The sequence below is a fragment of the Gadus macrocephalus genome, chromosome 12 (assembly GCF_031168955.1).
Source record: "Gadus macrocephalus chromosome 12, ASM3116895v1".
Lineage (NCBI taxonomy): Eukaryota > Metazoa > Chordata > Actinopteri > Gadiformes > Gadidae > Gadus > Gadus macrocephalus.
The window spans coordinates 13,967,664-13,983,500 of NC_082393.1; the positions used below are offsets into that span (position 1 = coordinate 13,967,664).

General features: G+C 40.9%; 1 protein-coding gene across 1 annotated transcript; it reads left to right on the top strand.

The window, feature by feature from the left end:
• Positions 1–743: 743 nt before the first annotated feature.
• Positions 744–4,166, top strand: LOC132468989 (uncharacterized). The gene is made up of 13 exons (XM_060066894.1): positions 744–837; positions 987–1,090; positions 1,188–1,460; positions 1,554–1,647; positions 1,786–1,853; positions 1,958–2,185; positions 2,268–2,339; positions 2,471–2,605; positions 2,774–2,836; positions 2,983–3,102; positions 3,263–3,337; positions 3,549–3,689; positions 4,038–4,166. The coding sequence occupies exons 1-13, from the start codon at positions 744–746 to the stop codon at positions 4,116–4,118; spliced, it is 1,548 nt and encodes a 515-aa protein (XP_059922877.1). The 3' UTR covers positions 4,119–4,166.
• Positions 4,167–15,837: the final 11,671 nt, after the last annotated feature.

Consider the following 15,837-nt stretch of genomic DNA (forward strand, 5'->3'; position numbering starts at 1 on the left):
CTGTGTGTGTGTCTGTGTGTGTGCCTGTCTGTGTGTGTGCCTGTCTGTGTGTGTGCCTGTCTGTGTGTGTGTCTGTCTGTGGGGCTGTGTGGGGCTGTGTCGTGTGTGGCTGTATACTGATTTTCAGATTGTCTAAGCAAGGTAGGTTTGTTGGTCATGTGTTGAAAGGAGAAACAGGAGATCGTCCGCCGTTCAACTCAAGGTGAGGTGCTGTTTTTATTACTTGGTGTTGGTTGGGTTTTGACTGAATTAGCATTTTAGTTGTCTATTAATAGATTTTTTTGGGAAAATGGTTTCTGTACTGCCTATGTCATTCTATGCAAATATTTGGCTTTAAATTTGTCCTGGGATGAAAGCTTTATAATGGGATGAAAGCTTTATAAGTTGGCTGTGATTAGGAAATTTTTAATGCTGCAATGTCGTGTTACATTTCCTTTTTACACGCACACATCCGCCCAACAGTCTAAATTCTACCTCTGTCCACCATATGCAATGTGTTTTAAATGCTGTGCTTTAGCCCATATATTGATTTCACATGAACACCTTGTGCGTGTGTGTATTTATTGCACCTATCTGTTCTGTTTAATGTTCATTTCATATGAAAACACATGGTTATAATTACATAAATACATCTCTGTACAGGGTGGGGTTTTCAACATGCAGCCTTTCTTGATGTATATTTGTAAAGGGAAATCTTGTACCTATTTTGAAGCATTCTATTTTTCTTATTGTGAAATCATTAGATGCCTCGTGCCTCGCGCGCTTCGTCTGCAGCCAGGATGAGGATGAGGACGATTCTTCCGATGGCAACGACTCTGGCTAGAGGCTTCCTCCCTGGTATGTAGTCGTAAAGATACAATAATGTTTTCAACTCATTTATATTCCTCAGAATTCTATTGCATGAATGTGTGATGTTTGACTTTTAGATCAACAGCTCGAGATAAGTTATTCACTTTAGTTTTGCGTTGAATTTGTCTCTTTATTAGTGCGTGGCACTGGAGCTCGTCACCGTGTCAAGCCTTGGCCTGTCTCTGCCCACACTGGGAAGTTCAACCGATTGGATCTCCCTCCTGAGTCTCCAGATAAGCAGGTAAACTTGTCAAAGACCTTTCAGAAAGTAATGTATAATTTAGCTGTGGAATATGTTTGGAGTGGAATGACAACTTTTTATTTGTCCTTATTTATAGTTTGTGCTGTTTGTGGGCGACTCGCATCTGCGTGCGTTGGTTGACCGTTACGTGAGGATGCCAGACGGTTGCCTTTCGTTTGGGTTCCTGTCTACGCCTGGGGCGTCTGCCGCTGAGCTCCGCACTGAGTTGCTGAACGCAGACATCCCCAGAACCCCCGACATCGTTTGCTTGCTGGCTCCAAGCAACAACCTCACGGCGACGCCCGGCATCGAAGCGGCTGGAGTTGCCTTCGATGGACTTCTGAGAGCTGCCCGCAGTCGATGGCCTAAGGTAGTTTTTGTGTTACAAAATAAAGTGTATTTTCAAGGCAGACTATTTAACAGAATTGTATAGTGTGTAATCCACAACTTTTGTGCGGATCAGGTGTTTGTGCTCGATTTCCCTCCCCGGCTGGCGAGTGAATTGGCACCGCAACAATTCCTTCGAGAGGAGTTTCGTCGCGTTGCAGCAAAGAACGGTATGTAAAAATGATTAAGAGATAATGTCAGTATAGAATATCTTTGTAGGAAAGCTTTTAGTGTATCAACACCACCTCTTGGTACCACGTGTAAAATATGTATATAGTGTATGGTTTAATATTTGTTTTATTCTGCAGATGTAAAGTACTGCGTCACAGCTGACCGCTTTCCGCTGGACTCACGTGCCTTGTGGAGTCGTGATGGGGTAAGTCGTGTTATAACTTGGCACGTGAGAAATTCATGTAATGTCATTTTTATATGGCAAAAGCAGTTTATTTCAATAATAACCCGTGCTTCTCATTATAATAGATCCACCTGAGTGACGATCGGGGGATGCCGCTTCTCGCGAAGCTGCTGTGGCACTTCTCCTTTCAGCAGCTTCAGTCACCTCTGCCTGTTACACCTCCGCCTGTGTCTCCTCCCAAGTCACCCCCGACTGTGAGACCCTTTGCTACCACCGTGGTTGTGAAGGGAGAGGTTTCACGTCCACGTCCCCTTGACCCCTTCAAGGAAACTGTCGTCGGACGTCGCGGAAAGGTAAAAGTTATACAATTTTGAAGAGCTTCAGTTTTAGTTAGGCCACATTTATTGAATACTAATTCCCCCTATGTGTTTATAGCGCAGCCAACCTGAGTCCTGGGATGCGCCTGAGGACTGGGATCAGTCTTCCGTGCGGATCCTTCCTCATGAGGTTTGTACATTGGTATGATAGCTGATAGGAAATTAAACCGTAATGATGCGTACATTTGTTGTTTCATTTAAATGCTATTCCTATAAGGCAAGGCAAATGGTCAATGGCTCAATTCTGTTTTTTATTTCTAGGTTTGTGTGCCTCCTCTGGTCCTGAGGGAGTGCTTTGTCGTGCTAAACCCTATCCGGTTTAGCACTGACAAGTTGGCTGCAATGGATCTCATTGTTCCATCCAACCTTGACGTCCCCATGGGGAATCGCTCAAAGGTAATTTGTGTGATTTTAATATTAACCGTTTGTGAGTGCATACATATTAATAGCGCCTGTAATCCTATATGACAAGCTTTACATTGTATGGTACAGATGGTTACATTGAAAACAAATGTGTTATATTTTATTAACTGTTATCATTTCCGTTCTCTTCCATTATGATAGAAACGGAAGGTGGCACATGGAACCACGGCTGTGGTCTCCAAAGGAAAGAAGGCCCGCCTTGAGGTTGGTAATTTCTCAGTGAAATATGTACTTATTTTTTGGTTGAAACACAGGAACAACTATCTTCTGATTTTGCCTTTAATACAAGAGATAGTCCAACATTCTCTGTGTAGGTATTGTTTTGCCAATGATTTACAATTATTTTCCAGGCACTTCAAACTCCAGCAAGGATTGCCAAACCTTCGAAGCTGGTACCTCCCCCTCGACCTGTTCCAGAAGCTGCTGTACCAGCCACTCTGGAGGGCAGCGTCTTTGTGCATTCGAGCAAGGTAATTTGCATACAACATGTGATGATTACACACATTCAGTGAATAGAGTGCGGTTCTCTATTCTTTTGATATTTTCTCTAAGTACCCTTTAAGAAAGTGTAGTTTTGTGTTTCCATTTCTCAATTGTAATGTACATATAATTCTTACTATGTCATTGCAGTTTGCTCAACCGGAGGGGGATGACCAGACTCTGTGTGTTGATGAGTGGCCGCTTCTTCAAAAAGAGTTTTGTGAGGTAAAGGAATGGGGGAAAAAGAGAGCATCTTGTAATAATTTAATGTTTGGGTTTTGTTGTTAAATTTGTATGTAGCGCCACAAAATACAGTCGTGCACAACACTATGTTTTAAATAAACTACATTAGCAGTCAGTTCTTTGAACTGCCCACTTTTCAATTTTCATACAATTGTATCCGTCATGATAATTTTGCTCCCTTACCTCATTGTAGAAGGTGAACCAGCCAACTGCTCGGGTTGTCTCTGGACAGAGAAAACAAGAGGAGCCAACACCTTGGGGTCCAAAAGTTGTGATGGCCCAGGCTGATAAACCAACAGCCAATGAGACCAGCTTCTTGGGATGTTCAACCAAGGTAATGACAACAATATAAAAAATGATTTGCAAATAAGCAATCAATCTGTTCCAGGATCAGCATCTAGTAACATTTACATTTTTACTTCATAATTACAATCAACATAGTTTAACTGTTTTTAACATGTTCTTGGTAATATCTACACATTATGAATTGGAAATGTCAAGAAGGTTGGCTGATGAACTTGTTGTGCTCATTTTAATTATTAAACTGAACTGAAATAAAAGTTTTCTTTGTCCTTAATTCTGTTCACCACAATACACCAAATGTCCCCTTTTCTATGGCTTATGAGTTTGCATGTAGGGGTAAACCTACTTTTTTTAACATTCGTAATGTTTGTGATTGCAGATGACACACATTGAGGACCATGAGCCGTTTGAACCAGAACCTGAGGTCACTGCGAGCAGTCAGCAGGTATGTAATTACTAGTGGAAAAATTGTATACCAACGGGAAAAGCCACAGCTTAAGAGACCCATTTTGTTTTGATGTGTTTATTCTTTTAAAACATTGAGATGGTGTAAGTGTGCAGTTCTGACTAATCTGATTGATTCCTAGCCTTTTTATGAATTCCTTGTTAATTTCGATACAAACTATTGGTTACACTCCTTTTTGATTGAACTACTGTTGTGTTTTTAGGCACCCTGTGATTTTGCACCTGCCAGAGCTGCTACATCAAGTCATGTGACTTATGAAAACCCTGGGTGTCTTCAAGGATCGTTTGACCAGAGCAGCCACATATTCGGGGAAAATGCAGGTAAGCAGTGTGCTACAAATGGCATAGCGGCGATTATGACCCACACCACCCATAGCGTTCTCAACTGGAAAAAAAAGAACATTCATCATATTCTAAAACAAGGTAATGGCTTGTACACATCTATGCTAGAAAATAAGGAAATCAGTGCAGCCAAAACCAGTGGGCATATTTTCATTTCCGAGTTACCCAGACACTGCCAATTAAACAATAAATTATTTAGTTTGGAATATTTTGATACACTCACTGGAAGTCTTGATCAAAAGGATGATTATGACGCTTCTTTGCAAAACATAGCCATGCCTTTAGAAGAGGCTATTCAGAAGACACTGCTGCAGACAGACACATGCTTGCTCAACATCCAAGGAAGTGTCTGTGCCGTTTTCAAGGTCGAAACTGCTTTTGCAGTTTTCGATCCTCATTCTCGTAGTACTTGGGGTTCAGTTGCACCGGATGGAACCAGCATAGTAGCGCACTATGCTACTGTGTATGAGTTATATGACCATATTAAGAACCTTGTCAATTCCTTATATCAAAATCATCCACATGCTTTTGATATCCCAAACAAGGTGTTTGAAGTCACTGGTGTGAAAGCTGTTGAGGTAAACTCACCATTTACTGCTTTAACTGCACATCCTGAAGCCAGCACTTCAGCACATGAGGGTACTTTGGACACTGACAGTGACTCTGATCTCTGTGTCCTTTCGGTAACAGATAGTAATTCCCTTGCAGTAGATGCGTCTTTTTCCCTTGAAACTGTGCAGCCTGTAGCAAACACTTCTACATGTGACACAACTGTAAACATTGACAGTGATCCTCCAATTCATACAGAGGGTGCATCAGATCTCTGTTTAATTTCTGTAACAGATAGCCCCAATATAATATTTACTGGATTGACATTAAGGGAAAAAAACAGGATCTGCAACAAACTGAATATCATACCAAGTTTAGATCAAAATATTGTTGTACAAACCTTCGATATGGCACAGCCTGAACCATGCCAAACAACATCCATTGAAGGTGACGGTAATTGTTTCTTTCGTTCTCTTTCGTCTGTATTGAGTGGATGCGAGTCACATCACAAGGCCTTTCGAAAGGCTGTAGTGATTCACATCTCAAATAATCCACTTCATTACATTACTTGTCTAAGACGGCAATTTGTTTCTGTGGAGCAATATCTCATGGACTCAAAAATGAAGTATGTTGGATCTTGGGCAACAGAGTTGGAAATACAAGCTTCAGCAGATTTTCTCTGTGTTGATATTTACACATACAGTCAACAGAAATGGATTACGTTTACGGCGAACATTGAGCCAATTTCAAGAAAAGCAATATATCTGAAACACTGCAATGAATGCCATTATGAACCAATTGCATGTGTGAAAGAAAAAAACTCTCTTGCATGCTTTTGTTTAACTAGCTTCTGTGAAATGTCGCACAAAATGTCCAATGCAAACCTTGTTTCACCACGTAAAAAATTTACTGATAAAGTAAATAATCTAAGAAAAAAGAGAACATATGCTGAGGACACAGAATATAGGCACGTTAAAAAGCTACAAACACAACAAAGGTATAATTGTGATGAACAGTATCAAGCAAAATTAAAGAACAGCAGTATCCAAAAATATGCTAATAATGAAACGTTCAAACAACAAGTTATAAACAGCGGTATTGAAAAATATGCTAATAATCCTGCCCATCGTAACAGGGTGAAACAAAGAGTTGTAATCAAATACAGAGAAGATCCGGCTTGTAAGCCCTCTTTAATTGAAAGAATCACTCAAAAGAGACTTAATCTAGCCCTCTTAAAACACAATATCGACTTTGTAATTGAGCTCTTCCAAGAAGAGGTCAAACATGGACCAGAACATGTTTGTTGTGTATGTCACAGATTATTGTTCCAAAAGCAAGTACGATTATGTGACATAACTTCATATGAATCCAAAGCTTCAACTGTGTCAGCAATTGCAAAACAATGCATTACCACAAAATATCTCCATCAATGTGATAACGCATGTTTATCGCCATGCACACTAAAACAGACAGTTGCTGGTAAATTGTGGATATGTTTCAGTTGCAACTCCAAGATACTCAGTGGTATGGTTCCCCAGGAGAGTGCTGTGAACAATATGGCATTAGATCCAATTCCTGACGAATTAGGCACACTGAACTCATTAGAACAACACCTGTGCGCATTGAATATTCCCTTTATGCGACTTGTGGCATTGCCACGAGGTTCTCAGAATTCTGTCCATGGGCCGGTGACTTGCGTTCCATCAAACAGCGATGTAGTCACTTCGGTTCTCCCTAGGCTAGAAAATCAAGATTTAATGATCCGAATAAAACTGAAAAGAAAACTTACTTATAAGGGGCATTATCAGTATCAATATGTGCACACTCAAAAAATCCAAAATGCGATAGCATGTTTAAAGGACATGAATAAATGGTATAAGGACATAGACTTTAACGCAGAATGGGAAAATCCCTTGCCAGAAGATGCATGTTCTGTTTTGAAAGAATGCAACCCAGTTAATGACACTCCATCTGCACCTGTAAGCAGTGACATTACAACTCAATCAGAACAGGTGTCGGATGATGAAGAAGCTGACCACATATATGAAACTCAAACACACGGTTTACTCTTGGACACATGTTTGCAACCAATTGATATCGCACAAGAAATATTTGATCAGCATTTCGAAAGTGTTTTATCAATAGCTCCAGCTGAGGGCAACAGTCCTGTTAGGCTGCTGACAGATAAGGGCAATGAAGCAAAATGTTTTCCAACTCTTTTCCCCAAAGGGACGGGTACATTCCATGATGCACGGCCCCACAGGCTCACTCTCAGTAGATACATCAACACACGCATCCTAAATGCTGATGGGAGGTTTAGCAGCAACTTGGACTACATTTTCTATGCTCAATATTTATCTGAGGTCAATCAGGTTGTTTCCAAGGTGTCCATAGCATTGAGAAAAGGTTACCATGCAGGGGAATCATTGGCTATAACTTCCGCCATGCTTTCAAACAAAGACTATGTACAAAATGTCTTAAAAACCGATCTCGGTTACAAGTTCCTTCAACCGATCCGAGGGACTCCAGTTTTTTGGCAAGGTGTACAGAAAAATCTATTTGCTATGGTTCGTCAGCTTGGTGTCCCTACTTGGTTCTGTTCATTTTCATGTGCTGATTTACGCTGGACTGAACTCATCGATGTTTTCATGAGACTACAGAAAATACAGGGAAATGTCAACGACCTGGACTGGTCACAGAGGTGCAATTTACTCAAAACTAATCCGGTTACCGCGGCAAGAATGTTCCAACACAGGTTTCAGACTTTCCTAAATGACGTCATCAAGTCACCAGCTAACCCCATTGGTAAAGTTATCGAGACATTTTTTAGAGTTGAATTCCAACAACGCGGCTCACCCCATACTCATTGTCTGTTCTGGGTAGAAAATGCACCGAAAATAGGCAAAAACACGGACCAAGAAGTCACACAATTTATTGATAAATACATCAGTTGTGAACTCCCGCCAGCAACCGACGCATTGCATGAAGTTGTTTCCAGCGTTCAAAAACACAGCTCCAAGCATTCAAAGAGTTGTAGGAAAAAAGGCACAACATGCAGATTTAACTTTCCACGTCCTCCAAGCAACCACACCTTTCTTTGTAGAAGTAAAACAGACGAGAACCAGGATGTAACAGACGCTGATCCGATAGACGTCTCTATATTAGAAATGCGAAAAGAAAAAGAGGTGGCTAAAAGTGTCATGACAAGGGTCAAACATGCTCTTTCAAGTCCAGACCTAACCTTCGACACTGTGGATCAGCTGTTTGCTTCCATTAACATCACCCAGGAAATGTTTGAAGATGCCTACCGATTGACAACCAATAAAAACGCGGTTGTACACAAACGCAACCCATCAGATGTTTACGTTAATCAATACAACAAAGACCTTTTGCGTTGCTGGGATGCCAACATGGACATACAATATGTCTGCGATGCTTTTGCTTGTGTAGTATACATAATATCCTACATCTCAAAAGCAGAACAAGACATGGGCTTATTGTTACAACATACTCAAAATGAAATGAAAAAACATGGAAATTTAGATGCAAAACAAACACTCAATAAGTTGGGAAGTGTCTTTCTCCACAATCGCGAGGTCTCAGCTCAAGAAAGTGTTTATCGAGTCACAAACATGCATCTCAACGAATGCTCAAGACTGGTCACATTTATCCCTACTGGTGAAAATACCGTCAGAATGAGTTATCCTCTCAGTGTCATTCAAAGCAAAGCAGAACAGGGTGACACATCAACAGACTCGATATGGATGACGAGCATAACGGACCGCTACAAAAACCGCCCCCAGGGCGCAATTTTCCGTGATATTTGTATAGCCACATTTGCTTCAAAATACAGAGTTCTGTACGGGAAAGAGCAGCACAGCCAGGGCTCTGTTAAACTGGAAAATAACACTGGCTTTGTTAAGATGAGAACTAGGGGACCTGATGCTGTTGCTAGATACGCTCGTTTCTCACAAACCAAATATCCAGAAAAACACTACCACAGTTTGCTACAATTGTTTTTGCCTCATTATTCAACAGATGAGTTAAAACCTCCACCGTACAACAGTTATGAGCAGTTTTACAGGACCGGTTCCATCACTAACAGCAGCAATACAACGCAAAGTGTTAAGGAAGTTGTAGATTTCAACAGATCCCTGTTTGAAGTAGATGCAGATGAGCTCGACAGATGCCAAGAGGTTGCAGGGCACCGCGGGGCTCACGACGAGGCATGGGCAGACCTTTGCCCTGAATCTGAGTTGGAGCGATTAGAATGTCAGGAGGAGATGTCTAACAACAACGACACAAATCAAAATGAAAGAGAAGCCATACCGGACTTGCAGTCGGACGCAAAGGCAACGCTGTCTAAAGAATTTCCCACACACTCGATACAAAGAGCTGAAGGTCTGTCCATTATGCGCACGTTAAACGAACAACAGACTCAAATTTTTTACAAAATCCGCGCATGGTGCCTTGACAAAATCAATGGCAAAAACCCAGACCCGTTTCGCGTATTCATTTCAGGGGGAGCAGGCACGGGAAAGTCCCACCTGATTAAAGCTGTGTACTACGAGTCATGCAGACTCTTTGCAAGAATGTCCATTAATCCAGACGACACTCATGTTTTGCTAGCTGCTCCTACAGGAGTAGCAGCATATAACATCAACGGAAGCACCATACACAGCACCTTTGCTATTACTACCACTGCCAAACTGCCATATCAACCTCTAGGAGATGAAAGAATCAATTCGTTAAGAGCCACCATGAAAGACTTACAAATACTCATTTTGGACGAGGTGAGTATGGTTGATCATAAAATCCTGACGTATGTCCATGGCAGACTACGACAAATAAAGCAACAAGGAGATTATGCATTGTTTGGGAATGTATCAATCATGGCAGTTGGTGACTTCTTCCAGCTCGGCCCTGTAAAGGGAACACCTCTTTACCACGAGCAATTGGTGACCGATCTGTGGAACAATCATTTCACTCACATTGAGTTGACCAAGATAATGCGACAAAAAAACAAAGAGTTTGCTGAAACCTTGAATCGTCTTAGAAAACACAGAAAAGGAGACAATCTTTACCAGCGAGATGAAGTCTTGCTAAGACAACGCGAGACCGGCGAGGGGGAACTGACACAGGACCTTCACATTTTCGCCACAAACGATGAAGTGGCAGCCCATAACATCGCCATGTTACACAAGACGTGTACGGATTTGGTGCAAATTAAAGCTCAAGATAGTCAGAGAAACCCTACCACAGGACAAGTAACAAGAAAAAATAATCCAAAATTTGATAGTCAGACATGTTTAAGCAGAACGTTAATCGTTGGTCCATCAGCTCGCGTAATGCTCATCAAAAATATAGATCTGTCAGATGGATTGGTCAATGGTGTATTCGGTACCGTTTGCAAAATCACCTTTGAAGGGAACGTTCAGTTTCCCAAAACCATTTTGGTTAAGTTTGACAATGACACAATCGGCAGGAAACTGAGGAGTAGGTCTATATGCTTTGAGCCTCAATTTCAACAAGCAACACCCATAGATGCTGTGGAAGACAAAGTAATGACTGGTGGATCTAGACGCCAATTCCCGTTACGCCTAGCATGGGCCTGTACCATACACAAAGTTCAAGGTTTAACTTTAGAAAGAGCTGTAGTGTCCCTTAAAAGGATATTTGCAGCTGGCCAAGCATATGTAGCATTAAGCCGAGTAACGTGTGAGGAAAACCTTATCATTCAAGACTACGCAGCCAAAGCCTTCTATTCGAAACCAGACATCGACATTTCCCTGCAAAAAATGGAACCATTCATTGCAACTCCACCAGCAGAAATAACTTCAACCCTCAAAATATGCCTCCACAACATTCAAGGTCTATGTCAACACATGGAAGACCTTAAACATGACCAGAGAATCTTGAGTGCTGACATCATTTGCGTGACAGAAACATGGCTGGAACAAAGCACATCAGTCAGTTCCATTGAAATGCCAGGTTGGACTTTTAATCACAAACTCCGGTCCCAATCCTACCATAACATGACCCAATTCCAAGACTTGGTCAACAAACGGCACGGTGGTGTGGGCTACTATCACAAAGACCACATCACTTGTAACATTATACACATGCCGTGCAGTGACTTGGAAGCCATCATGTTTAATGTTCAGCCTTTGAATTACAATTTCATTGTGCTGTACAAACCGCCATCATATCAACTCGCCTTATTCAAACAAAATCTCGCTTTGGTAATGCAACAATTTAACCAACTTTCAGGAGGAAAGGTAATTATGGGTGACTTCAACGACAATGCCCTTGTTTCTAAATCTGCAGAAAATTTCATGCAACAACAAGGTTACACCCAAATTGTCTCTTCGCCAACAACAGAAAACGACACAACAATTGATCACGTTTACATTCGTGACATTAGTCCCACTGATATCAAAGTGCAAATTCTGTCCACCTACTACTCCGATCATGAGTGCCTCTGTTTAGATTTCCTTCTGTAACTGGTTAGCTCGTTTAGCTCGCAGGTTTTAGCACTACCCAATATTTTGAATGTTTTGTCTGTCTTTTCTATTTATTCAAATAAATAATAAATATTAAATATTATATATGTTTTATTTTTTTACATTTTCTATTTTTTCTTATAAATCATGAATTTTCTCCCCATTATTTTTTTATGGATTTGCCCCTCTAATCAAAGCCATAGATATGATTTAGCACTACCCAATGTTTTAAATGTTTTGTCTTTGTCTTTTCTATTTTTTCTAATCAATAATAAATATTATCCATTTTTAACTTTTTTTTCAATTTTTTTCTAATAAATAATACATATTATCAATTTTTTACTTTTTGGATTTTAACTTTACATTTTCTCCCAGTTTTTTTTTTTTACTTTTTTTTTTTTGCCCCTCTAATAAAAGCCATAGCTATTTTGTCCCTTTTCAGCATTTTTTCCCTATTCATCTATAACTTACAATTTACAATAAGGGTACATAGATAAGCTATTTGTTAATGCTTAGTTAATAACTCATAGCTAACTAACCATTTCTAAATACTTGCGTAATGCTTGATTAGCATTAACTAAGTCAAACTAACTGTTATCCTTAGTTAATGCTAATCTAAGCATCAACCAAGTGAAACTAACTGTAATGCTTAGTTAATACTTATCTTATTAACTAAGCATTACAGTTAGTTTCACTTAGTTAATACTTATCTTGGCATCAACTAAGTAAAACTAACTGTTAGGCTTAGTTAATACTATGGTAAGTATAGTTAACTAAGCATACTTAATGCCCAACCAATCATTACTTAACATTGAATAGTGTTAAATACGCATTAACAAACCATTGATAACATCACGTAAGTATTAGTCCACAGATAAATATTATGTAGCCTCATTGTAGTATGTTAGCCATGGATTTAGGTTTCCTTTTTATTCAATCTTTAAAATACCATTAGAATTTTTTTGATTTTTCCAAATTTATTTGTCTCTCAAAACCCAACCCCTCGTCCACGTCGTGAGAGGCGGAAACAGTGTGTCTGTATTCCAGGTCCATCCAAGACGCTGTCTGGATGGACCTGGAAACATGCTGGCCAACGGGGCTCTGGTAAAGCAAACCAATCGAAACGGTAGCGGACAAGGCGTTTGGGGCTATAACTCCCACACTGAACCTCTCACAGTCAAAAAATTTATATCCACAAGTTCACGGTAGCGTTTTGAACACATGCTTCGCGTTGTGCCGGCGAAATGCACATTTCTTGTCGCGTTGTGCCGGCGAAATGCACACTTCTTGTTCCTATACTTGCCCCCCTAAAAGTGATACCACAGCCCAAACCGTAAATGGTGCCGACACGCGATTTGCATGACTAAATCCAGATCTGTTCGGACTAAGCAGACGACAAAATCCAGACACGCCGGTCACTAGGTGGCGCTATACGAAGGAATACGCGTTTGGGGCTATAACTCCCACACCGAACCTCCCACAGTCAAAAACTTGTACACACAGATGCACTGGAGTCTGCTGCATCTTTTGGCATAGGCCACGCCCATTTGCGTCAATGAATATTTTTCGCTAAATCGCGAAAACCGCAAAACTGTTTTTTCCCTACTCCTCCCACATTTCTTGACCAATCAACACCAAACTTTGCACACGACATCATCAGACGCACACAAAAAAAAAAATTCGAACACTTTTTTGATCCGACCTTCGACGACGAAACGGTAGCGTTTGGAATATTGGTATATTAGCTAAATTAGACGTGGAAAATCCAAAATCCAAAAAAATAAAAAATCAGACATCGGATCGAGTCCAAATTGTACACACATGTCGGTGCTAACCTTAATGTCGTTCGATAAAAAAATCGTACATTTTCGCCACGAGAAAAATTCTCTTCGGAAAATTTCACCACAAGGCGGCGCCAGAAAACGACGACATTGTATGTCTCCTAATTTGCCAATGGAATGTTCTGAAAACGCGTTTTGGGCTATAACTCCCACAACGAACCTCCCACAGTCAAAACCTTTATATCCACAGATTCACTGGAGTCACTTGCATCTTTTGGCATAGGCCAAGCCCATTTGTTTTGAACACATGCTTCGCGTTGTGCCGGCGAAATGCACACTTCTTGGACCCCTGCATAACTGCTTGCAGTTCTAGTTATTATTATTTACCTGCAATGGGAGTCAATGGCAGCCCATAGAACCGCTTGGTGAAAAGTTGTGAAATTTGGCACACTGGTTCAAGACAGCCCCATTAGCCCATTAGGCCAATCTCAGGTCGCTAGCCCTACAGCTCTAGCGCCACCAACAGGTCAAAGTTGGACATGCATTCATGTTCATAACTTTCGACTCATTTGACCAATATTCACAAATCAGGTATCATTGGATTCCTTGAACCAAGCCCACTTCAACACACCCTATGACGTCATTGTTCCATGACGTATATGTCCGCCATCTTGGTTTATGTCAAAAACCCTCAAAATGCTACTTCTATCACAAATCTTGTCCAATCATCTCGAAACTTGGTACACATGATCTTCTGGCCATGGTTGATACAAAACATTGAATAGATTTGTCAAATTCAAAACCGTTTGCCCGCTACAGCCAATCAAATTTGGCGGCATAGCGCCAAACCGGATGTAAGCCCATATCTCAGCAGCCCTTTGACATATCATAACCACCCTTGTTACATAGACCCATGACCCCATAAAGGTTACACTGAATGAATTTGGTGACCTTTGACCTCTAGGGGGCGCTGTTATTAATGTCGATGTGTTTTGACTCCTCTCTCTTCACATGAGTACATGTAAAACTTATTTTCAATGTCTAGTGATACTAACAGACCTCCCCGTATAGCTAGTATATTATTTCTTGCAGAAATATCCGCGACAGCCAATGATATTCGACCGCGAAGCCCCCAAACCGGAAACACGCCAATATCTCAGCAGCCCTTTGACATATCATAACCAAACTTGATACATAGACCCATAACATCATCATGGGGACACTCAATGAATTTAATGACCATTGACCCGTAGGGGGCGCTATAATTAATGAAGACGTGTTTTAACTCCTCTCTCTTCACATGAGTACATTTCAAACTTATTTTTAATGTCTGAGGATACTGCCAGACCTCCTTATATAGCTTATTAATTATTTCTCATTGCAACATCAGAACTTGGCCGCCATGTTGAAAGTTGTCAAAATCAGTTGTAAATTTCCACAGGCCGCAAGTTATGTCCAATCTTCATGGAACTTGGCATATATGATCTTCAGACCAAGTTGAACAAATGTATCAAACAGCTTTCTCAAATTCAAAACCGTTTGGCCGTGACAGCCAATCAAACTTGACAACGCTCATTAATGGGTAGACACTGCACTCGTGTGGCGACAAGCGGTACTTAATGTATACTACAACAATGACTATATTTACCATTACGCCGACTTACAATATAAACTGCAATTCCCACTGGATTCGATGCTTCACGAACTACCTCCAGAACGGATGCTTGTTTACATTGTGGCTCTTTTAGGGATATTGTTTCGAATACCCCTATGTATTTGTGACATTTGTTCTGTCAGGCAGACCGTATTGCGCCCTTACCTCTAGGTGGGGTCCTTTTCCCAATTACTCAACCCACCGGCTGTCGGTATTGCCGATTTCCGAGACGGTCGTCATGACCCTCTGGCCGATTACGTCCATCCGGCAGAATTAGCCTACCGAGTCCCATTATGCTTGACACCCACATTGCTGCTCGCAGCTATATTTGGGTGTCAAGCAACTATGTTGCGAGACAACCTATTGTTATTGTACGAATTCCTATTATTGGGTGTCAAGCAACAAAGTTGCGAGACAACCTATTGTTTTTGTATGAATTCTTATTGGGTGTCAAGCAACTTTGTTGCGAGACAACCTATTGTTATTGTACAAATTCCTATTATTATTATTATTGGGTGTCAAGCAACTATGTTGCGAGACAACCTATTGTTATTGTACGAATTCCTATTATTGGGTGTCAAGCAACTATGTTGCGAGACAACCTATTGTTATTGTACGAATTCCTATTATTATTATTATTATCCTTCAATGGGAGTCAATGGCAGCCCATAGAACCGCTTGGCGAAAAGTTGTGAAATTTGGCACACTGGTTCAGAACAGCCCCAATAGCCCATTGAGCGAATCTCAGGTCGCTAGCCCAACAGCTCTAGCGCCACCAACAGGTCAAAGTTGGGCATGCATTCATGTTCATAACTTTCGACCTATTCGACCAATTTTCACAAACCAGGTATCATTGGATTCCTTGAACCAAGCCCAGTTCAACAA